The sequence below is a fragment of the Pinus tabuliformis genome, chromosome 5_1 (genome assembly GCF_031772625.1).
Source record: "Pinus tabuliformis cultivar Carrire ecotype Pingquan chromosome 5_1, CPIR1, whole genome shotgun sequence".
In the NCBI taxonomy this organism is placed as follows: Eukaryota; Viridiplantae; Streptophyta; class Pinopsida; order Pinales; family Pinaceae; genus Pinus; species Pinus tabuliformis.
The window spans coordinates 478,193,015-478,220,532 of record NC_142305.1 but is presented as its reverse complement, the minus strand read 5'-3'; the positions used below and the strand labels follow the sequence as shown (position 1 = coordinate 478,220,532).

Genomic DNA, 27,518 nt, shown 5'->3' with positions numbered 1-27,518 from the left:
ACGTCATGACGACTTTCTTCAATTAGTATGATTTCAAATGTGGTTTCCTAGTTTAGGAATAGTGTTGATAGTTTTTGGCAAGTGCTCGGAATGAAATATGAACTTTTAACATTTCTAATAGGTAAATATGTCATTTTTTTTTACCTCGTCTACCATGGCAGAACATAATTATCCTTGAATATGTGTTAGGTGATACCGAAGACTATAATTTCTGTTTTCTATGCCAAACAATGTTACGAACTTATCAACCATTCCCAAACTTGTGTGGCACAGACGCAAAATTCATCTGTCCCACAGCTCGTGCAACAGAAGCAACTTGACATGTTTACGCATGAATACAGGGTTCAAGAGCTCAATTAGACCTGAAAATTAAACATTACAAAATTGCATTAAAGGAAGGAAAAAGATAGGCCTAATCAAAAGCAAGAATATGTAAAATTTCCTATCAATTGATTTTATCACAACCATCAATTTTTCGAACATATTTGAAACATAATCAAAAGCAAAAATATGTAAAATTCCCTATCAATTAATTTTATTACAACCATTAATGTTTTCAAACATATTTGAAACATAATCAAAAGAAAAAATATGTAAAATTCCCTATCAATTAATTTTATTACAACCATTAATGTTTTCAAACGTAAGTCGTACACAAATACACTTAAACTATTTAATAGGCGAGGCCAAATATTGAAAACGCAATGCTTTACAAAACCACACCCGGGAATCCTTTTAAAAACCAACCTCAAAAATTGAATATATGTTTGTAAAGTTACATCCAAAAGTTAATGAAAACCAACCTTCTAGAACATGAAATTATGATGCATTTCCAAATTTTTTAAAAAGAATCATTTGGAATAATTTGCAAATTACCTGTGAATTCCGCGATATTTTTGGTTATGATACCAAGCTGTGGAAGTTCAACATTCTTTGTATTAGCGACGTGTAAAGGTGCACCTTTGTTGTGATCAAGATGCATTAATTATCCAACTAACTTGGCAACCTAACTCCAAGAACCATGGCAATGGCAAGGAGCACTATGAGTGTTCCTTTTCCTCCGGGAACTAATTGAATACTTTTCTTGTTGACTCCCATGCCCCTGCGCATTTGGATAGCCTCTTAGTAACAAAATAATCATAAATTGTCAATGATAAAATTAACATGGAAACAAATACAACTACTTCAAGAGTTGCTAAAACAAATGGATGTTACAGTCAAGGAAATAAAAAGATTACAAAGCATTTTATATATGATTATCATTTTATATATGGAAAATTGGTAATGTTTAGTAAATGGGTGTTACAGTTAGGAAAACAAAAATGGTGCTAAATGCTTTGGGTATGATTATCAATTTATAAATACTGGTAATGTTTCATAGGGATAAGGATGTTTGCTTTTCAACATAGCATGCAAACAATGATTGTTTCAAGAAAAAAAAGAGAAAAAATCAAGGCACTCAGCCCATCACGAGTGAAGAACATGCCTAAGAATGAAATATGAGTGAAGAACATGGCTAAGAATGAAATATTAAGTTTATAAGTTAGGGTGGAAACAAAATTAACAACCTTTCTATGAGAATAAAATTAAGTGAAACAACATGTCAAGTGAGGAGTCTCACTAGCCTTGTGCAAATTAGAATAAAATGTTTCTAAATGTCCTAAAACTCAAGTCATACTAAACTATTGATTGGACCAAGTGTACCATCCATGAATCACCAAAGATTTTGCTTCAGATTACTATTGGATATCCAAAGAATGAACTTACACTATGACCAAGCCCACCTTTCCAAAGGTGAAAGACCACCAATATACACATCAATGAGATCATTATCCCACTCTACCATGTTAAAGTCTAAGTTACCAGAAAACGGATACGGGAACGAATACGGGTAAGGGGTTTGAAACGGATACAGCAAATTTTCAAAAAATCTGGATACGATACGGCAGGAAACGGCACATAAAAAAAAAAATATATATATATATATATATATATATATATATTAAAAATAAAAAATTCATATTTCAAAATCTAGATTATCATCTATGATCTATCATGATTCATGATTCATCATCATCAATTCAAGTTTCAACATATGCCATATGGCATAAACATTCAACATTGCCATCATCATTAACGATTATTATAACATTCATGATTCAAGTTTCAAGTTTCAAGTTTCAACATATCATCAAGTTTTTGTTTCAAATTTCAAACATCAAGTTATCAACATGACAAGTTACACAAACACCATCATTACCAAAATTAATAATGCATGCTAATTACAACATAGTACAAAGTACAAAATGAACTATGACTGGCAGTCTACTATCATTACTCATAATTCATATGGTTGTTCAAAAGTTTAAAAATTAAAAGTTAAAACACCATCATAAATTACATTTACATATCATCAAATATGTCTTCATTCATGCCACTATAATGTTCCACTTCCACATCCTCTCTAGAAGTGGCACTAGGAACATTGCTGCCATGTCCACTTGAAGATCCACCTATTCCCGGTGATGGCTCCGAATCAAACAAATTCATATGAGACATGGCATTCAATGTCATATCCAAGTCATGCAACTTTGGTTCCACGTCCCATAATTTGGTGGGCCCAAATTTGTATTCATCTCTCCTGTGTGAGAGAAGGCGAAAGTTTGAATGAACATACACTAGTTCCTCAGCCTTCTTAGAGCCCAATCTGTTTCGCCTCACTGAATGGATGAAGCCGTATGTACTCCAGTTCCTCTCTGCTGAAGAAGAACTAGCAACCTGTGACAAGATCTTAATGGCCAATTTTTGGATATGTGAAAGTGCCCCACCATAGAAGTTCCACCACTCAATTGGACTTAATCTGCTCTTGTCCCGCATACACTCAATATCACAACCCCAACCCTCTGATCCCACAAAATGAGAAAATTGTGCACAAATCCGAAGCCCAATTTCAAGATCTACAAAAAGCTTTCTAAAAGCATTTTTAAATCCTTCTGCAACTTCTAGGTCTTTGTTTGGTGCGCTTCTTTCTGGATCACGTAGCAACTCTACAGCATAATATTTTGGATTCACTGCATAGGCTAAAAGGTGCAATGGGGTGGTCATCTTGTTCCACCTTTTGGTCAATATATCTTTTACTTCTCTGTAAAAGATTTCATCTGGGTCATTCTCCTTGGCATTTATAACCAACCTTATCTTCTCTACCATGGAATCAATGCCCTTATACACCTCTTCCAGATTAGGCATATCTGTGTCAAATATACGGAGCAAATCCACAATTGGCTTAGTAAATGCCAAGAGGTACTCCACCTTATCCCACCATTCATCATCAACAACCAACCGTTTCATTGCTTGTGCTCTATCAGATTGGGATTGCCTTCATTGATTCCAAAAAGAACTGCATACCATTGATTGTAATGCATCTTTCACCTGCATGAGCCTTGTTAAGACTATGATGTGAGAAGCAAATCAAGTCTCAGCAACCTGCAGGTGTCAAATTGCCAATGTTTCAAATTTCAATCAATTTGAAAAATCATAATTTGATTGAATAACCTATTATGATTCACGAATCATGACATTTGAGAATCCAATTTAGATATTTGAATTTAGAGTCAGAAATTAGAATTTATGAAATATTTAATAAACTTTAGACTTTAAAGTATAGGTACCTTAAGGAGCTCCAACTTAGCAAATTCCCTATAGATGCCTTGGGACATGTGGTGGTTTGTGATAAAGGCTTGAATTTCTTTTGCCTCTTCAAAAATAACTCGAATCCACTCAATTTGCTTCCTTTCATGCTGTAAAGCTTGCTTTGACCACTGCCCCTGTTTTAATCAATCTCGATTACTCCATTGATTTTATAATATTCTCTTTTGCTTCTGAGCATACCATGGCAGCAGTATTGATGCAGAAAAGGGATAAAACCGAGCTGCCAATAGCATTTTTCAGTCGCAATATCAGGGATGCAACCCTTAAGTACAACATCATAGAGAAACAAGCTTTGGCTTTGGTAAAAGCAATGAAAGACTTCAAAGTTTACATTTTACATTCGCATACTCCTGCTTATGTGCCTAATGCAGCGGTAAAAGAAGTTCTTGTGCAGAATAATCCAGAAGGTAGAAGAGGTAGATGGATAACAGCGTTATTAGAATATGAACTTGAGATCAAGCCTACCAAGTTGATCAAGGGTCAAGGCTTAGCGAAGCTCATGGCTGAGTCAAATCTCCATGCTCTAGATATCAACCTAGTAGTAGCATTGTCCGACAATCAAGAAGAAGTAGATCTCATTCAGGTATCTGATATATTTTTATCCTCTCCACGATATTCTGATATTATTTATGTTTTGCAACATTTAAATCCCCCTCCAGGCATGTCTAAGGCTAAGAGCAGGTCATTGAAGCTGAAGGCTTCTAAATATTGCATTATGGACAACGCACTTTATTGGAAGGACCTTGGAGGTGTGTTGCTGAACTGTGTGACCGAAGATGAGTCTAAAAAGGTAATAAATGACTTCCACAAAGGAGATTGTGGGGGTCACTTGTACTGGAAGACCACGGCCAACGAAGTACTAACAGCAGGTTACTTTTGGCCTACACTTTTTTGCAGATATCTACCAGGCAGTGATGAGTTGTCACGAGTGCCAAGTTTTCCAAGGTAAAAGAAAACTTCTTCCTTTGCCTCTACAAGCTATATCAGTTCATGCACCTTGTCAGCAGTGGGGCCTAGATTTCATAGGCAAGATTAACCCATCATCATCCACACAACACAAATGGATATAGACAGCTACATACTATTTTACTAAGTGGATCGAAGCGAATCCAACCAAGCAAGAGCCATATTCAGTTATCATTCAGTTTTTAAAAACTAATATCTTGTCCCGTTTTGGTTCTCCTGATAAAATCATCACAGACAACGCTGCAACATTCAAGTCTAAAAAGATGACTAAATTTTGTGACAAATATAACATCGAGTTGGGACATTCGACAGCATACTATCCACAAGGAAATGGTTTGGCGAAGTCCTCCAATAAATCCTTAATCAGCATCATCAAGAAAATGTTGGAGGCCAACAAAAAGAATTGGCAGAAAAAGTTGATTAAAGCATTGTGGGCAGATCGGTGAGTAGTAAGAAATCTATTGGGTTTTCTCCTTTTCAAATAGTGTATGGAGTAGATATTGTCTTTCCTTCATCATTAGCAGTCTCGGTCATGAAATTGTTACAAGAAGCAGGAAGTGAGGAAAATGATATAAAGCACCAAATTAATCAAATGATTCACCTACAGCAGACACGAGATGAGGTATTTCAAAACACCTCTAAACTCCATAATAGGATAAAGAAAATCTATGACCAAAAAACAAAGGAGGATGACTTCAAAATTGGAGATGTGGTACTCCGTTGGGATGCCAGAAACGAGGACAAGGGTAAGCATGGTAAATTTGAAAATCTGTGGAAAGACCCTTATCAGATTTCAGCTTTCCGAGGGCAAAATGCTTTCATGCTAAATGAGATGAATGGAGAACCATGCTTAAGAGGACCAGTCAATGGTAGGCTCCTTAAGCACTATCTTTTCTGAAATATGCTTCTCAGAAATTTCCCGGTTTCATTGTAAATAACAGTTTAACTTTCTGCAAGTGTGAAGTAGAGAATCACTAGAGTTCGGAGCCCGAAGTGAAGGCCATGGAGCTTCACTGATTTTCTACCATTTTCAAAGTTTAGTTGTCAATTAAGTAAGTCAGTATTGAGTCATTTTTCAGTGGATTTCAAGTCAGTTTCGAGTCAGTTTGTGTTATTTGAGTTGTCAACATTTAGTCATACATTTCAATTTAAGTTTTTGACCGTATTGGCCCACATGGTTAGGCACTTGGTCTATGGTGTTCTTGACACCTCCAAGGAACTGTCATCCCCAATAAGGCCGATGTTAGAGTCAGTATTTGCATACTGCCATCAGTGATCAAAACTCCTCTTTTTATATCATATTAGGGTCCCATTCTGAAATTTTTGTCATTCCACCTAGGTCCTCATTCAAAAATTTACTCATTGATGGTAGCCCAAGTCCAACAAAAAAAAAAACCTACTCTCCCTCAAAAATCAATACTTGTTGGCCCACCTTCATGTCTTACTGAGCATATATCAATCATAAAAGCTCATTTCATCATGTCTTTATGTCAGTCAAGTCAACATGGAGTCTGGTCATTCAAGGTCCCATTAGGTCACTAGGTTTCATTTTCCAAGGTTCAATAATACTCCATTTCACTGCATAAGGCTAGCAAAAAAGTATGAGAGTAAGCAAAATAATATCCCTTTTTCATTTAAAGAGGATTTGCAAACATGTAACCATGGTTGCCCAGCTCTAATTTTCATATCAAGTATGAGTTTTATTTCATATTGTAATTTTATTCCAAAAATGGAGATGTAATTTATTTTTAATTTTTATGAAATTTTATGTTCGCTATATGTAATAAGCATTGTTCCTAAGCTGCCAAGTCAAACTCTATATGCCAACTTCATCAAAGCAAAGTCAAATGTAAAGAGTGCCAAACTCCAGCATCATCAATCTGCAAAGAAGAAAATCAAAGTGTAAAGGGTAATTAGCAAAGTTTTCAATGGTGAATTGAAACATTAGAAAGTGGGTTTTAAAGTTAAAAAATCAAATTCACTCAAGTATAAGAGCCTTCATAGCATCAAACTCAACTTCATTTGCCTCCTACCATCGATTGAGCAAACCCCAAGAGATCATTTCTCAATGATCCTGGGCGAAATTGCAAAAACAGAGCAGGTGTTGCGCACTTCTTTCAGGCGCTACGCACTTCCTTCTGGCGCTGTGCACTTCCTTTAGGCGCTACGCACTTCCTTCAGGCGTTGCACACTTCCTTTAGGCGTTACGCACTTGCCAGAGAAAGGGCGCACTTCCTTGTGGCGCTGCTCACTTGTCCAAGAAAGCCAGAATCACCTCCAAAGCTCCACCAACCTTGTATTCAACCTCCAGCAAGTGAGTAACAGATAAAGATAGCATTCTCCTTCCTCCTATAGTCATTTCTTATGGTGTTTTGAAAGTTTATTAAACATTTGGTGTTTTTCTCATATCAAAACCCTAGTATCTCCCTCAAAACCATCATTGCACTCTCAATTCCAAAATTTCATTCCCCTACACTTTCACAATTCCCTTTCCCTAAACCCATCTCCTTCAATTTCCCTTTCCCACTCCTTACTCCTAAAAACCACATTCCACCAACATTATACCTCCCTAGGGTTTTGACATTAAAACACCATGGCAGAAGAAGAAAACAGACCATACAGTGAGGAAGAAGAAACAGAGGTGAAGAGACCACATAAAGGGGGCAGAGTACTCAGATTTGAGCCAACAGATATTAGGGAACCCTTGGCATCTCTTATGGCTGTGACACCTTTCAAATATCTTCACTGTTATGAATTTTGTGAGCAAATTCAAAAGTCCAACACCATGCCATGTTGACTAGACTCTTCATATCTAAACTCCATGACAACCAAGTTACTCTAGTTGGTGTCACTTTTACTATATCCACTGCCGCTATATCACCTGCCATCGGGATCCCAGATGTTGGGGAGAAATGGTTCAAGCAAGGTGAGTTGGAGAAACATTACTATGAGCCTTTCATAAAACCAAGGTACAAAAATGAGAGAAAGAGTTGTTGTCCTTTTTCTCACCTCCTAGACAGATATGCCCCAATGATGAAGATTATCATGAAATACTTTTCATGCGAAGGTAGATTTTCTAGACTTTATTCCTATCACATCCGGCTCTTAATGCATTTCACTATGGTAAATATGCTCAACATACCCTACTACCTTTTCCGGAGCATTGATAAGATGGCATATATTGTCCAAAAAAGAGAGTATGAACATCAAATGAAAAGTCTTTTCCATCATTCCCTCATCAAAATCATAGTTCTCTATCATCTCAATGAAATGAACATTGCATGGAGTACCTTCATAGCCAATCCGATATTCATTGATCCATCTATTTAGAATGTTCAAAATGTGCCTTCATCATCTCATCCTTCCACATCCATTCCTCCTTCTCAGCCCACAGATCACGCATCATCATTAGATCAGTGTCTTTCACCATCACCTCCACCATCACCATTTCATGAGCATATTGAACGATGAGATCAGTGAGCGGGAGCAGGTTGAGCAAGTTGAGTGGGCTTCCTTGCTACATTGGCACACACTTATCAGAGAGGCCATAGGTAGGTGTTTGCCCCATGGATTGTGGGAGGGGCCTTGCCTTCTTCACCAACAAAACAGGTACACAAAGGCAAAGAGAAGATGACAGAGACAGAGATTCAGCATGAGGAGGAAGACCTCCATGAGACAGAGCAGGATTTTGACTTGGTTGACCTAGGTGAGCATGATGACAATGAGGACACTAGCATTGTCATCAAGGAAAAAGATGCACTCATCAGGGAGCTCCATACCAACTTAGAGAGGTCAAAATATATTATTTCATATTATGAGCAAGAAAATCAGCAGCTTCAAGCCAAACATGATGTCATGGAGATTCAGCTCATCAAGGCAAAAAGGGAAGAAATGAAAGCCAAGGCATTGCTTGATGAGGCCTATGACAGGTATGGTGAACCTGAAGAAGAGCAAGAACCAAAAAGCAGACCTAGGACTAGAGGGCTGAAAAGAGCTCTAGAACTAGAGAAACAAAAGGAGGTTGAGCTTGCAAATCAGCTCACATGGAATGAGCAGTTTGCCATCTTGATTAATGAGAACCAGGAGCATTGGCTTGACAAGGTAAACCAAAATGTAGAAAGGCTCCTAAACAAGGCCAATCAACAAAATGACATTCAGAGAAAGATGGAAAAACATTATGCCAACAGAGAAAGAAATGCAAGGGCAAAGCTCAAGGCAGCAAAGGCAAAAATTGAAGCCCTAACTCACCAAGAAGAGAAGAAGAAACTTGATATACTTGCAGAGGCTTCACTCCAAGCCTAGCCACACCAACATCAGCCACTTCACCAATTTTGAGGCATTTTGGCTCATTTTTGCAAATTTTGTCTTTTCTGTGTTTTTGGACAATTTTATATCAGCAACATAGTCAAATGCGCAGCACCCTAGGCGCTACGCACTTTTTTGGGGCACTTTTTGAGCAAATGGAGACCACCACTAAATGCAAAATGAAAAATACATCTAAGAAAACCATGCTTCCAACCTTAGTTTGCAAAACTAGTAGGTGAAAAGGGCAAAAAATAAACAAAAAAATCATGTTTCTACCTCAATTTTGGCCTAGGCGTTGCGCACAAACCAGTCTTGGGAGAAACAACTTTTGGAGGGTCAAATCAGGCCCATTTTGGAAACTAGACGGAACAAGCTTTCCAATGAGCTATCCTGGGTTCAATTTGGACACCGAGAAGGCAGTCAAAAGAAGCTTGCAAGATGGAGGGTGCACTTGACCATTTGCTTGATTTTTCACTGTTTTTCTCCAGATTTGACTTTTATCCTTGGAAATCAACTTTCTACTAATGTAATTGAACTTGTAAATGTAATTATGGTCTTTTTACTATTACCTAGGGTAAATACATTAGATAAATATACTTCATCAAGTCAAATGAATCAGTTTCAATGTAATTACGAAGGAGTCACTCACAGCTCCCTACACTCTAGGTATCAGTTCAGATTTTTGTGGATCTCTTCCTCAACTCAGGGATTCGACCCCTGAGGATGAGAGAAGGTTGTTTTGATGTCTATATCTTCCCTTTCTTCACTCTTTTCAGAGGTTGGACTCAGTTGGATGTTGTACTAGTGATCAGAGACATTATTGTATCAGAATTTGGCCAGTTTTAATAGATGAGTTGCAGCTATTTCTTTGGGATACATGTGGTATGGATGTTTAACATTGTTTCTTCTTTGTTATCATTTGTATGAATGTTTTGTAAGTTCATAAACCATTTCATGTCTGTTATATGGTAATTTTCAAGTTGATAGGCAGAATACATGTTTGCTCATGCTCTGTTTTGGGAAAGTTATCATAATTTGTCCATTTTTCTTCAGTTTAGGAAGAATACATCTCCTATGCTCTTCCTAACTCCTCATCAGTCTTAAACCATCTCACCAAATCACCTTTTAAGTGCTAAGCCTCCTACCTACCTTGCCCCTTTGAATGTCTGCAATCATATCTGATTTGCCCTAACCTAGCCTCTTTGACCTAATACCCTCATCCAGCAATAACCCAATCAAATCAAATCAAAACAACCTCTGCACTTTATACCTAGCCTAAAACCCTAATCCATCCAGCCCTCTTGGCTGTGATTCTTTGGAGAGAGCCCTCTCTGGCCTGGTAGGGCTAGCTACCAAGTCAAAAGATTGGTCTGTGGTTACCTCAGCTGGACTCTTCCTCAGCCTTGGAGATCCAGAGGAGTGATAACACACCTATTGCCCAATACACTTGCATTATCCAACCCATAAAACAACTACAAGCCTACATCCTACAAATCTTGTCTTCTTCTTCTTCTCAGTTAGCCAATGTAATCATCCGGATCCCTACTATGCCAACCCTAAACTTAGACCAATCATAAAGCTCCTTCACACTTTCGGTAAATGACCAATGAATGATTGATTGGCACCTTAGCACCTTAAAGGTATTCATTATATATACAAGACTTGTCTTGCACTTGAAAGTCTATCTAAGCCTAAGTGGACCCAAGTGCCCACATGACCAACTTCAACTGCAACCAATGGTGCCACTGCCCCCTGCATGACTTGTCCATAATCAACCAATGTTCGATGGTGCTACACTCAAAGTGTCGCACACACAAGTGTGCCTATCAAGGGTGCACCCGACAATTGCATCCAATGGATGTGTACTGGATAGATGCATGCCCGATGGATGTGCACCCAACAAGTGCATCCCATAATTGCACTTCGTGTTGCTTGTGCCCAAAGCCACTTCTACCATTTTTCACAACCTCCATGATCTGTAAATTGTCATAGATATTGCACTCAATAGTTTATCAAAACATATGTTACACAATTCTGAAATATTTTATTATGTAGTTTATTTCCTTAGATCTCGTATTTATTATTACCAGCTTAGTACTCAAATTTATGGAAATAATTGAAACCAAAATGAAAAATCAGGGAAATGAACACATCATCCACATAAATGACCAGAAGATGTGATATGGGAAACCAAATACAATAGAAAGCCCATCTAGAAGTCGAGGCATTTGCTCTGCTCTCCTTTTTTCAATTATGAAATGCAATTACAAAGAAAGGAGCACTCACTATGGATTTGTCATGGACTTTGTGGCCTAAATGGTTGTTATAGGATCTTCTCCCTCCTTTATTATGCTTTAATATCCCACTCCTAGATGCTTTGCTCAACTACAAAACAATAACAATACCAAAAGAATGGAACCCCTTCTCTTCCTAGTGGTCCATTGCTTAACATAGATTGGTAGTTTTTTAGGGTTAGGTTAAGGTTTTTGCATGCCTTAACCCTTAATTAGTTTTATGGTTTTGAAGCTTCTTGAATCTTCTTGAAAGTCCACATGTGACTAACCCACGTGTGAGTAAAGGGGGCCAATGTGGCATCCACTTGTCACGCCCCTATCCCAGTGGTAGTATTTTAACCACACATAGGGGGTGCGGCACCGCCATACTTTTTCTTTTCACCAATACTCAAGCACACGGACTACGCCTACTTCAACACTTAGCCAATTTCTTCTCCAAATGTTTCACAATGCAACGGAAATAACATTATCATTCATCTTCTTCAATTATCTTCAAGCATACATATGCAGCGGAATATCAAATACACAAGTATAACTCCCGGTTAAGTCTGCCCAATCAATATATTAAATCTTCAAATATTACGTAAGTACAATATTTTACAAGTCTTCTCCAAGTCCGTGCAGCCACCTGCACACCTTGCCGAATTCGCCAGGCAATAGTGCCCGGGTCGTGCAGCACTGCCACCCGTCCGCACCACCTCTGCCAGAAACCCCAAGTTCGTACTGCCCAAATCATCGTGTAGCACTTCGGCATTCAGCCTTGCCCGCGCTGTCGTTCAACCTCGCCTAGCTCTCCGTTCAATTGTGCCCAGCATTTCGTTCAGTCGTGCCTAGCACTCCGTTCAGTCGTGCCCAACCCCTGTTCCGCCGCACCCAACTTACTGTCTACCCATTTAGTAGTCGTGCAACATTGCCTGCGCTACAACTCATCATGTCTGCCTCTGCATAACTCACCATGCAGCACTTGCCCGTTGGGCGACTGCTGTGCCCAAGCCAGTGCCGGTGGCATTGCCTGCCCGTGCCCCTCTCCCTGCGACCTGCCTGCTTACCCGAGTTGCTTGTGGAACCTGAACTCCTTGCCCAACCTGCAACCCGACTTCTAAAGTTTGTTCTTCGCCTTGGTTGCTTCACTCTTCCCTTTGCTCGATTCTATTTTATGTTGAACCCTATGATGGTTGGTTCATGCCAAATGCCTCCAACTCATCTCTTACTTATACGATCTCCATTGAATGCCATTTCATCTAAAAGACATGTCGCTCGTCCACATTGCACATCAGGCGAGCGCTCGCTATACGTGCTCGCCCACCCCGTCACACATAACTGGCCTAGTCGCATTTAACCGACGGTGGGATTGCACATAACCGATCGTCTCGCCTCCTAGTCGCCCTTAACTGAACGCTCTACCTGAGTCGCCTTTAACCAAACATGGGCGCCCTTCGCACATCTAGGCCCGCCCGTACTATGGGTTCGGTTTTTCAACTCTCTCTAGCGCTCCCGACTCGAAGCCCTGACACACACAATCCCATGGTGATCACAGTCCCATTGGACTCCTCACACCAATAGCTTTCCACAATCCATCTAACGCCTAATTTGGCATTTTAAAATTCAAGTTATGACCTCTAGAAGTTAAAGTTAAATTCATCATTACATAATAGCCCTTTGTTCCCTAGCGATAGAATTTTTCTTCGTAATATTTATTCCACATGCATTGGAGAAAAAAAATCTTCATCATTTATCTACATAAGACCTTTCCCATTATATTGTGTGATAAAGAGAGATTATGCATGTGCATCCATCCTCATGAGATAATTTTATTGCCACATGTCCATACACATGTGACATGTCATCACCTAAAGTCAGGAGCTAACCTGCCTCATTTGTTACTTGTCCTAACTAGATGTCATGCAACCTCATCACTTGACCACCACATGGCATCCTATCATTGGTCACTTGATCGCCTAGTCACCCTGTGTCAATTGTCTATCATGGAGAAATGTCCTTACACACCTATGATGGATTCCTCCCTCACTTGACCACCATATTGCATCCTATCATCAATCACTCACTCACTTGGTCACCACATGTCAATTGTTTAGCATGGAGAAATTCCCTTAGAAGCATATCACATATTCCTTGCACTTGCAATGCCAAGGCTATGATAAATTCTATGTGAGTTATGACAAATTCCTCTTACACAGTTAGACAACTTTATGACAAATTCCTTACACGGTGATGACAGATTGCTTTGATGGTAAAAACGTGTGATTTATTCTAGGCATAGGTTTGGCACATTGTTTAGGGGAGATTCCTTTATATGTGGCACCATTTCTTTGAGATCTATGGCTAGTAAGATTTGTAAACGCTTTTTTCACTTGTCAAGTTTGACTAGACGAGGGAGGGCCCACTAGTTAGGGTTATATATTCATACATGTGAGGGGGTGAACACAATGAAAGAGTGTGAAGGCTTGAGAGAAGCCATTAGTGTCCATCTTGGACAATATTGTAATCCTTCTATTATGTTAATGAGAATATAGTGATCACTTTTACAAAATTCCAACATGTTCTCCATTACATTCATGTGCAAATGTCTTAAACCATAGTTCATCTTTTGCAGCACTAATTCCATCTCTTGATATGTGGTGTCTGCACTTCTAAGTTTTCCATTCAGTGGTTTTGTTTATGTAGATTTGAAGCTTTGTTTGGTGTTTCAATTTCTATATTTTAGTTGTAGGACTAATTCTTTGAGTGTATATCTATGTATCATGGAGATGTCAAATTACACCATGGTATTAGAGTTATGCAAATGATATTCTCCAGATCTATGTATGGAATGCACTACTACTTATGAGAAGGAGCTATGGAGGATCTCAATGGGTGCGATGCCCAACAATGTTTAACAATTGGAAAGTTTTAGATTGCACAAATTTGAGATAAGCATGTAAAATACATTGTCATTAATAAGAGACACATATAAGTACATGATGTAGACCCTCGGATTCGTATTCCAAGAGGCCTTTTGGATCCCTAATGATAATTCCTATTACTTGAGACTCTTCATATTCCATCTCAAGTGAACTCATAACCCTAATGAATTATGTTTCCAAATCCAATGGGGTGTATGTGAGTTCAAGCAAAGAATTGAAATCTAGTAATGGACAGCAATTAATGGTTGAACATGCTCTTTGAATCTAGTGACTTTGGGATGGCCACAAACCATATCTGGGGAAAATGGCAATTTAAAGATGACCACAAACTTTAGAACTCCACTCTAAGGCTCATTAGTTAACTTGACTCTAAGGCTCAATGGTTTCCCAAACATGTCCTAATTTGACTAGAAGTTGAGATCTTTTATTGATTGGAAGTGCTCGCAAATAGTGATTTAAGATGACCACAAACTCTGGAACTTGGCTCTGAGGTTCGATGGTTCCCAAAATGTTTCCTAATTTGGCTAGAAGTTGATGTTTTCTGCTAATTGGAAGTGCTCGCAAATGGTGGTTTGAAAATGACCACAAACTCTTGTCTAGCAAAAGTTGTAAGTATTCTACTAAATAGTGATTTTAGGAAGACCACACACCAAATCACACTCATGGCTCTGACTCTGGCTCTAGCTACAACTCTCTCTGGCTTGAGGACCTGGTTTTTGTTCCTACTTGATTGATAGCACTTCGAAACTTGAAGTCTAACTGTCAATCACTGATGTTATTCCCCCTCGTCAAAGACAAGGTGGGAAGACAAAAATCTTTCTACTACAAGATGGAGATCAAAACATTGATCCTCCATGTGGCAAACCCAATGATAATGATGGCAAACTCAATAAATTGAGTGTGTTGACTTCTACTGAAAATGCACTTGTTTACCATGCAATTCAACTTAATTTCAAAGAAGCACACATAAACTTACAAAAAAAATATTTGCAAGTTACAATTATTCTTCACTACTAGAGTTAAGTTGATTTTCAGAATGAATGTGTCGTCAATGCTTTGAGCCCTTCGATTATTAGCATGATGATATTTCAATGATTTGAAGATCACTGCCCATTCAAATTTTATACCATTCATATATAAACTTATACACTTGTAGGCTTCCCATGAGCATCAACAAGGGTAGCAATAGCTACCAATGCAGAAATAGTGAAGAAAATGGAGTGACCTTTCAAACCCAAGCAAGAGGCACAAGCAACAAAACCACCAATTGCTCCAAACACACTCTCTCTCTAACAGGAAAATTGGACAGATTCCACAAACAGTCATAGCTTCAAACCCAAACCCACAGAGTAGAACACACAATGAAGTCCTCTTTGTAGGGGAAGTCCCCTTTAATGCCATTGAACTCATTGAACTCGTGTTGGGCAGAGTGGCATGTAAGGGCTACATAAAGTTCCATTGGTATCAATCATCCTTCCTATTGAATGAAGGATTGGATTCATTGATACAATCGGGGAACCAACCCTTTAAAAGTACATCTCCATAGTTAAAACATATGTCACAAAGAAAACAACTGAGTGGATCAATGACACTGCGTCTAATTGCATCTAGAAGATCCGCATTTCCTCCCTCGTGTTCAAGGCATTGCACAAAAGTTTGAATGAAATCTTTAATGATGAATTTTTCCACATGGAAAAGAAGGAAAGTTAGGCCAGTATTAATTTTTGGGGCATTAGCCTTTTGCTAGAACTGAAATCATGAGACAACATGCTACAACAAAAAGAAACGAATACCCCTTTTGCTAGAACTGAAATCTGGAGACAGCAGACTACAACAAAAAGAAACAATTATTCCTCAAGATCCCGACCTCGGCCTATCACTCAGCACTTCCGCTAAAATCAAATCTATACACAAATATCTTTTTCTTGAGGTTTTCAAGCAGACACCTCGAACTTATTGCTTTGAAAAAAGTATGGACCGATAAACACTTGCAAACGGTGACTGGAAAACCTAACAGGACGATTCTTCTTCGTTACATTGCTTGAGCAGAAGTCGAAAATATTGAACCTGACAATACCGTAAAGACTGGAAGCTGCAAATAAATAAATTTGGTAGAGAAGATGCAATTCGTCTTCATTGAACCCTCTCACATCTACAAACTTCACGGTGTTATGAACCACCGTGTCAATGGAACCAAAAGGCCTACGCAGTCACATGGATCTCCAACAATCATAAAAACAAGCAAAGCAACAGCTAAAGTGTGAGGATTTATGAGTCAGGAAATGGGCACAAATGAGGAGGAACACATCTGCAGATAGCGTCAAGCAAACAGACGTTACCACAGAGGGGAGGTGCAACGAATGGCGACTGACATGAAACCCTAAGCGAGAGAAAATTGCACCATGCAAAGAAAAGGGCGCGAGGATTTCAACGCTTCTCAGAGAGGCAAATTTGGGAGGCTTGGAGGGGCAGATCTGATAGATTTCTAAGCAAGACCTGCTCCGATTTCAATATTAGACTACACAAATTTGACGAAATCATTGAATACCTTTTCATTAATAAGATACTCATATAAGTACAAGATTTACCAAAAGATCTCTTGGACTCCGGATAGCAATTCCTATTCTTTTTGAGACACTAATATATTCTCTCACAAGTGAATACATAACCCTAATGGATTATGTTTCCAACAGAGAGATCCATGCCAAAGACCGGCACTAGGACCTGTAAGGATTGACGATTGGAGTGCGACTTATCACTAAAAAGGTTGTTTCATAACCTATGATAGGTTGATTTCATTGGTTGATCTGTTTGTTGAAGTGTGTGCTAAATTCGCAAGATGAGTACTCTTGGTATTAAAGAGTCTGGTCATCTAGAGAGTGCTTCGAATTTTGCATCTTGGAAGTGCCCACTGTAAATGTTGTTGGAGGAGATAGATCTTTGGGAGATTGTAGAATTGTTGTTTCTCTCATTGATGTTATTTGGCTGGCTGCACATAAAAAGAGTGTTGCCAAAATGAAGAGAATCTTTATGGATTCAATGAAGGACCATTTGATCCCTCGCATCAAAGAAAAGTCAGATGATGAGATGTATGTAGTGGTAATCACTCTATATTAGAGTGAGAATGCATTATCGAAATTGTTGCTAAAAAATCAACTCACCCGTACACATATGAGTGGCACAAACATAGTAACTAGTTAATGAAAAATTAGACAGATCAAAGATTGATTCACAGCCATTGAAATGAAGGTCAAGAATGAAGAGTTGGTGTATATCACACTAAATCAGTTCTCAAAGCCTTGGGAATCCTTTGTGCAAATTGTCTATGGCCATGAACACATGCCTACCTTTGAGTAGCTTTAGGATGCCTTCATCCAAGAGGAGAGAAAAGAAGCAACATTCATAGCCATAAATAATGAAATCCCAAATATCTCTCATTGGTAAGGTGAGGAAACAAGTGGAGGACCCAAGAAGGGTCATAAAGAACATTCATGTTCTTAAAAGTATGGAAAGAAAGACTTGAGTAGTGTAACGTGTTTCAAGTGCCAAAAGAGGGCCCACCATGCATCGTGGTGTCATAAGAAAAAGAATGCAAGAAAAATCGATGGAAGCAACTTGCAAGTAGTGTAGAAGCTCTAGCCTGAGTAGATGAGTTGCAATCCAAGCTTGAGACCACCTTGTCCATGATATCATTCCTCTCCACTAACACCGTCTCTAGTCTAATGTGGTATGTGGATAATGGAGCGTCTAAACACATGACATTCAACAAGAGGCCTTTTAGCAAACTTCAAAAAAAAGAGGTCAACATACAAGTAGAATTAGGCCATGATACCACATTTTGGTTACCGAAGTACGATTTGTCCCTTTATGAATGCCATTAGGGATATTCTTGTGTTGAATAAGGTTTTGTATGTTCTTCGTTTAACTAAGAATCTTTCCGTAAATCAACCATGATAGATCTTAAGAATGTGGTTGAGTTTGTTGATAAGTAACCCATCATAATAGATCACAGTGAGAAGGATGGTCAAGTCTTGGGCAAAGGTGTGCAAAAAAGTGACCTATATAGATTACTCATAGATTTGATGAAACATGGTGTTTTGCATGACTATGACAAGCTAGGACAACTCTGGCACAAGAGAATTGGTCACCTAGGTCCTACACTATTGAACACTACCACTCTTGAAGGACATGGTGCAAGGATTGTCAAATTTCAAGATTCAAAAGCCAACAGTACGCATGGGTTGGGTTGTGCACTCGACAAGCATGTGAACATTGTGTTTTCAAGTAGTGAGCATAGGTTGAGCGAAATTCTTGATCTAATTCATTTAAATCTGTGTGGACCTATGTCATTAGCTTATTTGATAGCATCACTTCCCAGACCTACACTCAAAGATATTCAAAGTTCCAAAACCAAGTGTAAGTCTAGAGGCACATAAGAAGGTCACCCACTATCACCACAACAACTTTTCCTTTCACTTTAGGTTAGCTCTCCTCCAACACAAGGGAGGATTCACTTATAAGAATCTTTAAGATGTTCTCTTGAAAGAAAAGGGATGATGGTTTGCCAAGACTAATGCCAATCCAAGCGAGTTCAAACTTATATGGAAATAAATGTAGTTATGTTGTTATAAACAGGCTCAAACTAACCATGTGAATCACTTTAGTCTAGAGAAAATTACAAGAGGGCCCTTCCAAAGATGCTCCTCACATCAAGTACAAAATCAGCCCAAGTAATAATGTGTGACCATGAATAATTAAAGCACAACCACATATGAAACCATAAACGAATTAGAAAGAAAGGAAGAATCCCTTTCTATAGAGTGAACAACAAGAATACATCATTCTCCAAGTATGATTTCACTACGAGATCAATAAAACCTAGATGTGCCACACTTAACCTTCAAACCTAGCTAGGGCATCCCTCAAAAGAGAGTTGGTTGGCAGCCCTAATCAAAAGATTACATTGGAAATATCCTCAAATAAACACAAGGACTACAAAAAGCTAAAGGGAGGGTTTCACCTCAACCCTAACATCTTCTTTTGCTGCAAGGCTACCCTTTTTCAAAGATTATTTCAACAAATTTGTACAACTAATTTTCAGTAATCAAATCAAACCAAGAAAGAGAAAAAAAAAAGGAAGAAAATCACATTAGAATGCCCCTTAACATCTTCCTCCCAAAAGATCTTCAACAAAGCTTGGAGGGTAACTCCCGCAATTCCAACCATGCCTAACTGCAAATGAAAGCTTTATTCTTTTTATTCCTCCTCAACAATTTTACAATAAAATATTATTGAGTTGCTTCTAAATCCATTATTCCCTCCATGAAATAAAATATTAAAATACACAAGAAAATCTAAAAGTCTTCTTCAAGCTACGCAAGGGGTATTGATTTTTGGTTGCTTCAAGTTGTTCTCCTAAAAAGAGGGTACATGGGTGGTAGAGAGTATTCCTTGCAAGATGGGTGTGCCACCAGGGAGGAATTCCCTCACACCCGTATGACAAATTCCTTATACTTATAATGCTTGACATCTTCTTTCTTTGGTCAATATTAGGTTCACAAATTCTATGACAATCATGACAAATTTTCTAACACGGTTATGATAGCTTTATGACAGATTCCTTTCTTGGAAGAATGTGTGAGGACTATTATAGGTGTAGGTAAGGTAGGGTGCATTGCTTGGAAGATATTCTTTGCATGTGGAGCCCTTTCTTTGAGGTCTATCATTAGCAGTTAAGTTTTGTAATTGATTTTTCCTCTTGTCAAGATTGACCATGTGAGGGAGGGCACACAATTAGGGTTATATATTTAATCATGCGAAGTCTGTCAACGCAGTTTGAGAGTGTGAAGGCTTAAAAGAAGCCATTGTAATCTATCTTGGACCGTGTTGTAATCCTTTTATCGTGTTAACAAGAAGATAGTAATTGTTATTACAAATACAAAGTTCCAACTTCTTGTTCATAACTTCATACATTCATGCTACACATTTCTTACATTAAAGTTCATCTATTGCAGGACTAATCTCATTTCTTTATCTGCGATATGTACACTTCTAAATTTTTCATTTAGCACTTTTGTTTATGCAGATCTAAAGCTTTAATAGGTGTTTCAGTTTTTTGGTTTTAGTTGTCTTAAAGTACGAGTATGTGTATCATGGACATGTAAAAATTAGGACGCGGCTTGCCACGTATTAACCACCTCAATTCTCACTAGATCTTGGGTCTTAGAATGTGCCGAGAGTTTTTGATGTGAAACAAAGGTAAGTAGGGTGACGGTAAAAGATTGATGGGAGAACAAATCACCTCCATCCCATGCCCAAAGGAGTAGAGTGTGGAAGGTGGGAAAAGGAAAGGCAAATAATAGACAGGTATGAAGTCAAGGAGGAGTGGAGGCAAAGTGGTGAAAGGAAAAGCAAGCAAAGGTAGGAGCATGGAAGGAGAAGAGCGAAACATCCTTAACCTTTGCCCTGTGCCCAAAGGAACTGAAGTGAGAAAGGCAGCAATGACATGTTGAAGAAGGAAGGCAGGAAGGTGGAGAGTCACTAACAAGGAAAGTGAAGGGGACAGAGGTAAGGAAGTATGAAGGCGGGAAGGAGTTAAGGCAAAGTGTGGAGGTGAAATGAAAGGTGAGAGAAGGTAAGAGCATGGAAGGAGAAGAGTGAAACATCAGAATCTAACACTCTCCACCCAAAGGGAAATTGAAGGAAGGTGGAGGAAAGAAGGTGAAGACGAAGGGCAGGAATATGGAGAGAAAGTAAGACAGGAAAGCAGATGCAATGGAGATAAGTGAGGATGGAAGGGAAACATAAACATGGAAGGGGATGAGGCAGGGAAAGAGCTTAAAGGAAGGAGATTAGCAAATAATCCCTACCCTATGCCCTCCTCCCAGATAGAAGGAATGCAAAGGGAAGGGTAAGGAAGGCGAGAAGAATAGAAAGGCCACCTCATACCTCGGAAGATGGGGCTTAAGGCCTAACTCTCTGGTGGCGGAGGATGGACTCTCCATGATCCCTACCTAAACCCCAAAACTAAGGATGGACTTTTGGCAACCTCAACTTAAGCCCAAATAAAGATTAAAGGAAGATTAGCTCCAAGGTTTTAAAAAACCTAGGTCCAATAAAAAGGGCTTAGCCCCAATAGGGACAGAAGATGGACTTTCCACAACCCAACCTAAGCCAAAAGAAAGATAAAAGTACTTAGCTCCAACGATTTAAAGGACCTAGTTCTAATAACTAAAAAGGCTTAGCTCCAAGTCTTAAGGATAATAAGATTTAAACGAAGAGAGATGAGGAAAAGAAAGGAAAATGGTGCAAGTCTTTGCACATAGGGTAAAAAAAAAGTGAAAATGATATGAAAAGCCGAAAATTATATGAATACTCGCATTACACAGATCCTTAAAAATCAGCCCATTCGACCCTATGGAGAGAATCTATGAGCAGCCCAAGCACACTAATACTGCATTGAAGTCAATGACCCTCTTCATGCTCGTGCCCGTGAAAGACTCTGCGTTGAATCAATGGCCTCTTCATGTTCCTGCTCATGAAAGACAAACTCGGTGACAGACATGCTCATGAAAGACAAACTCGGTGACAGACATGCTCATGAAAGACAAACTTGATGCTAATTCTGCCATCGTTGGTTTGAGGTCAAGTTGAACATGCTGCAACGAGGGGCAGCTCTGAGCTACAACACCATAAGCAAGCATTGTGCATGTTATCGATTGTTGATTCAGAAATGACACGGTTAGTTGTTAGCATCGTTTTTCCGGTAGATCATTTCTACTTTGACAGAAGATTTTTCGTCCCCTTCCCTATAGTGGTTACCGGAAGTCAAACAAAAATACTAGGTATTATTAGATCACATAATATTCCGATGTCATACTCAAGAATGGTGACACCGGATTTGTGTTGATGAGTATTTTTACAGTAATCTAAGGTAACAACCAGTGAAAAATCAGAACTCCAGGAAAAACAAACTGCTCAGAAATATGTTTTAATTATATTGGTTATAATGCCCTCCCGCACCCCACTCTCTAGCCCGGGTAAAGAAAAGAAAAGAGAAATTAAATTTAGGCTATGGCTCTTTTTTAATCGACACGTCACCTACTATCACAACATGTCCAACAAACCTGACCTAGACTTCCCGCACGTAAATATCCGTAAACCTCGGGAAGTGTCTGCCCTGCCCTACTACATTTAGAAGCCAGAACAGAGTATAGAAATGAAATATAATTTACAGAAATAAACAGAGTATACACATAAATAAATTGAATGGCGACAAGCTCCGGGGTACCCATAGGACGCCCCCCTGCCTCTAGGATGTCCCTTCCTAAAATCATGGACCATCGAATTCCCAGAAGTCACTCGATACATCAGAAATGTTTGGGTGCCCTATACGAAAGTCCAAAGAGGGCGCCAAAACAGGCACAGGACATTCCCCATCCCGGCGTTCCCAGATGTCTCTCGACAAATCTGGAACATTTGGGCGTCCTTGGTGTGCCAATCTATGTTGGCCAAGCGTGGATCCATTGTGGCCAATAGCAAAGGAAAAGCACTAACCCTGTCAAATTCTTATAGTTTGATGTTTGTTTATTTTCATTCATTATTTGTTGTTTTCGGCTGCATGTGCTATTTGGATCATTGAATTCGGATCTTGGTAGTCGCTATTTGAAGGTTCAAAATTGTTGTTTTAAAGTTATTTAAAAAAGGAAAAATAGTTTATAGCCGAGTTTGAGTTTGTTTTTCAATGTTTGGACTTTGTCACTTTGTAACGGAATGTATAAGTTTAATTCTTATATGTTAGATTTTTTTGGCATATTTTTAGACTTGAAAATTTGAATTATGTAGTCTATATAACTTAAATGTTATACAAATTTTCAGAGTGTTAAATTTATTTACACATTAAAAAATATAATTTAAACAATAAAACATCGCAATCTCATCCAAAACTATATCATCTGATTCCAACAACAAAAACCTAAAACATTTAATGGTTTGAAAACGTGTGCTGAACATTTCTTCCTTTTTTGAAATCTCTCTCCTCATATCTTTTCTGCAACTGAGTTTGCAAAATGTTTGGACGTTGCCACTTGGAGCGAGTTCACTGTTTGGAGGCCCACCCACCCGTTCTATGATGGGGCTAAGTTTGATGTTTGTTATTTCCCATTTAGTTGATTTGGAATTGGACTATGCACCTGTTCATTTCCCATAACTTGTAACATTTTATGATTGTATGGCAACAGCGTTTGGCCTTTGAATTAAATTGGTGTTTATGTTTCATAGTTTATGTTTGATTTTTAAAATTCATATGAATAATTCTTTCAAAACTTTGAATATTTTTTTCGTTTTTAATAATTCGCAGTCTACTATGGAGGTAAGTTTGTTGTTTGTTCCCACCTAGATAGTTTGGACTATGTACTATGCACTATTTTGGCGCTTTGACATATTTTAATTTGGAAATTGGATTATGCATTTGCGCATTTCTAATAACCTGTAACTTTAAGATTTTATGATAATAGTATTTGGTATTTGAATTAAATTAATATTTATGATGTGGTATAGTTGATGTTTGATTTTTAAAATTCTCATGAACTTTTTTTTTATAATATTTTTGGATTTTTTTAATTTAAATATTTAAAATAATAATTTTGCTATTTCCTAAGAAATAAATTTGGCAGTATGGGGTTTGCACTCTAGTCGTCCTCAACACCCAAGTCCCCATTTAAGAAACTCGTACAATTTAGCTAAAAACCTGAATGCTTTGTGAAAAAGGGAGTTTTCTAAATTGATTTTAGACTAATAACTAGTCATGTAACCCAGCAACCAAGTCATAATTTTCAGATAACTGGACCATTTGTTTTTAAAGTATCTGATCAGCATGGAAAAATGTTGCTGGTTTGGTAAGGTCACAGATGTCAATCAGTTGAGAAGGGTTGGATTTGGCTAAAAGGCCAATTTGGAACTGGAAGGTACAAGGTACTTGTGTCGCTGATCTCACTCGCTTTCAGGCATGGCAGTCAAGTAGGAAAATGATTATTTTGTAGAGGGTCTTGTGGGATGTCAGTTCTCGTTCTTGAAAGGACTAGCATTCTTTAACTCATGAGTGTACCCTTTCTTCTTCTGACCATCTCACTATTATGAAGATTGTTGGTCTCATCCCATAGGAGGATCCATTCAAAATTATCATGATAATTGGGAGTGGAGTTTTGGACACCCCTTGGTTAAGTATGATTCTTGAAGATAGTAATACATTCTTCATCAGTGCCCACTTCCATCAGCTTGGTCCAGTTCTTAATGCACAGTGGGCATCTTCTGATGCAAAGAACCGTTGGATCCAGAGATTGCATAAGTATGTGGGCAGTGCAGCTGTCCTACAAGCTCTGAGTGTTTGCCTGGCTGGTGATTTATCAAGGCCTATTGACAATTATTTAACCAGAATTATCTATGACATGAATAAATACATGTTTATTACACAGAAACAACATTCATGCAGTTGTCAAATCCGATTGAAGCAATTTCCAGGGCTTTGAATGCCTTGGACACACTATAACAACCCTTTTTCAATCACTTGAAATGTATGCGAACAAAATTAAAAGAAAACTATGCGTCAAATTGATATCTATAGATACTCGTAGAACAAAAATTAGTTCATAAAGCTCATAGGTATACATAAAGATATGCTCAACAGATAGATAAAAATTTCCAAAGATCCAACTATATTTCAAAGAGTGCTACAGAACATACCTGTTCATATAACCGTAACGATGGATCCAAGCCATCAGTGGAGGCAAGATGCCAAACAGGAAGCAGTTAGCATAGACCCCTGCAAAATCAAGCGCTGCTGCAAAAGCCGTGGGAAAGAAAGTTCCAATTAGAATGGGAGGACCCAGAACAAGACAGATCATCAGCATTTCCCCCATTTGAAAATTATTCGGACTTGAGACTTGTGGCATGTTGTGTTTCTGACTTGTAATGGAAGATTTCACACAGAAGTTCCTTTTGTCCTTTCCAGCCATCACCTTGTTAAATTTTTGTAGATGTTGGTCATTCTGGGCATAATTTGAGTCATTATTGGCAGCAATCATCATTTCATGTCCGTGACTAGGGGTATTACCCATTTCTTGCTGCCCAAGGAAGTCAATTGTACCAGATTTGTGGTCATCCAGTGAGTTGTCCAAGAAAGCCTTTTCACAGCATTCGTTTCCATCCTTTTTATCTATTACATGGCTTCCTCTGCCAGCTCCATTGCAATTTTTTGACATTTTGTCAACTTCCCTTTTGTAAGGAAAATTCTTTACAAACTCCTCAGAATGGTGCTGGACAAGAGACTTGATCAAATGCAGGGTATCAAAGAGTTGTTTAGGGAAGCTGAGGGCATAACCTATTAAAGTCGTCCCAAGGGCTGAGAATGCAAAGGCTTGCACTGCAGGTACGGCAGAGGAATTGACAGAAAGCAAAAGTTTTATTGGGTCCAATACCCTGGAAGCCGGACTTGACCTAGCAAGCCCTAAAACAACTACATTCCATGATAAAACCATTGCTAGAGGTACAGCTCCACCACATAGAATAGCCTTTCGAACCTCATATGGATCTCTTCCCATGACCTTGCATATAAAAGGAGTTATCACATGAAACCCTAGTGTAAGCACAGTTACAGGGATAGCAGGCAAAAGCACACTCGGAAACCACGCAGCATGTTTGAAAGATTCCCAGATAAAATGCCTCCTTAACAATACTCCAACTGCTATAAGCCCTGAAATGGATGTAGTCATCAGGACGCATAAACCCCTATTTACTCCATCGATTACATTGAACGATGCCAAGGCTATAATTCCCCCCACCATACCCGGAAACAGAAGACAGGCCATGAAAGGAGGCAGAAAGGGCAACCACTGCAGAACAAGGGAACCGAGACCAGCAATGCAAGCAACCAAAAGAGTATAGTTCAACATTGCATAAATTACTGCAACAACAATTCCCATATTGTCACCCAATGTATGCATTGCTAATCCTGTAAAACTCACCTCATCCAATCCTTGCTCTTCCATGACTGCACAACCGATCTCTGCGACAAGCAAAATAGAAGCAATGACATAGACCCATGAGGCCAAAATTGTCAAAGATGATGGCAAGGGACCTGCCTTAATTGTTGCTGCAGGCAAACCCAGTATTCCAGGTCCTATAGCAGTGCCCATGATCAAACCCACTGCAGTCCAGAAAGCACCTGAATATCCTGAATCTCTTTTGGGTTCTTCTTCCTCATTATTATCAGTCTCTAGAGTTGTTCCATGGGATTCAACTCTGGTCCTAAACAGATGCGCTGATGGGCTACATATCTTCGACTTTGCATTCAACAATGTACGACAGAGTTCGTTTCTACTCTCCAAACGAGTTGATAATAGATAACATGAAGGCAAACCCAAATCAAATCTGCAATGCCCGGATCCTTTACAGTCTCTGGACAATGCTGCGGTCTGGCTCAGGCCGAACCCCGATGGTAGCATCCGAGCTCTGAGCATGGTTACGATGAGGTGGCTTACAGGGCTGTCTAGAAGGTTTGTTTGGAACCTTACATCAAGTCAAAATTCAATCAAAGTCCACAATAGTTTTGAATGTCGGACTGTGACCAATGTCCAAGGCCTCGGAAATTGGAATTGGTCGGAGAACGCATAATATGCCAGGCCAGGAAGTTTGGCGACACATTGAGCGGAATGGAGAGTGTTGCGGTTGAGAACATGTTGCAACTTAAGGTTTGTGAAGGTGCAAGCATGCCTGCAAGCATTCTCATACTCTCTGACAGAATCTTCTTTTTGTCCTCCACGGAAATATGCGATGAATTTTGGACATCACTCTAACGGAATCAATGATTTTTACACAAAACTTGTGGTTCAAAATTACAAGTAGTCCCATAGGTTAGCGCAGACATGTTCAAATTTGATCTAACACAACGTGATAATTTTAAGTGCGCAACCATTCTCACGCATTTGTTTTGTTTAAGTTAATGTTTTTGGTATTTTGGGGTTAATAGCGGCTAGAGGCACTATATCGCTTAATATGGGAGAGAAGTAAAAAAAAAAGAAAACTCGGTTAAAAGAGTAATATTATATTATTAGCACTGAAAATTAGAGTACACAAATTGACTTCATGGTCCCCTGGCTTCACGGAGACCAAAGATGAGAGCGAGGGGTGGTGTCAGAGAAAGCATCAGATATAACCATACAAACATTATTTATGATAGGCTCACCAACCTTACATAGCAAAAACACAGGGAACGTAAGAGCGACATGTCACGGAGGGTGGTGAGGGTGAAGTCTAGGAGGAACTG

The 27,518-nt window shown here is 38.9% G+C and overlaps 1 protein-coding gene across 2 annotated transcripts; it reads right to left on the bottom strand.

Moving 5' to 3' along the window:
• Positions 1 to 6: 6 nt before the first annotated feature.
• LOC149165585 (uncharacterized) lies at positions 7 to 27,025 on the bottom strand. 2 transcript variants are annotated; one of them, XR_016260758.1, is made up of 3 exons: positions 24,938 to 27,025; positions 877 to 1,102; positions 7 to 362 (listed from the first exon to the last, which is right to left on the bottom strand). XR_016260758.1 is itself a non-coding variant. In XM_089432320.1 (2 exons), exons 1-2 carry the CDS (start codon positions 26,710 to 26,712, stop codon positions 994 to 996), a joined length of 1,884 nt encoding a protein of 627 aa, XP_089288446.1. In that variant the 5' UTR covers positions 26,713 to 27,025; the 3' UTR covers positions 494 to 993. The 2 variants fall into 2 exon arrangements, 1 of the variants encoding a protein (XP_089288446.1); XM_089432320.1 differs by lacking the exon at positions 7 to 362 and having other exon boundaries at positions 494 to 1,102.
• Positions 27,026 to 27,518: the final 493 nt, after the last annotated feature.

Coding starts and splice junctions, on each gene's coding strand:
- LOC149165585 (XM_089432320.1), bottom strand. CDS start 26,712: ATGCTCAGAGCTCGGATGCTACCATCGGGGTTCGGCCTGAGCCAGACC. Junction 1,103..24,937: donor CGTTACGGTTATATGAACAG/GTATGTTCTGTA, acceptor CCAAATGCGCAG/GGGCATGGGAGTCAACAAGA.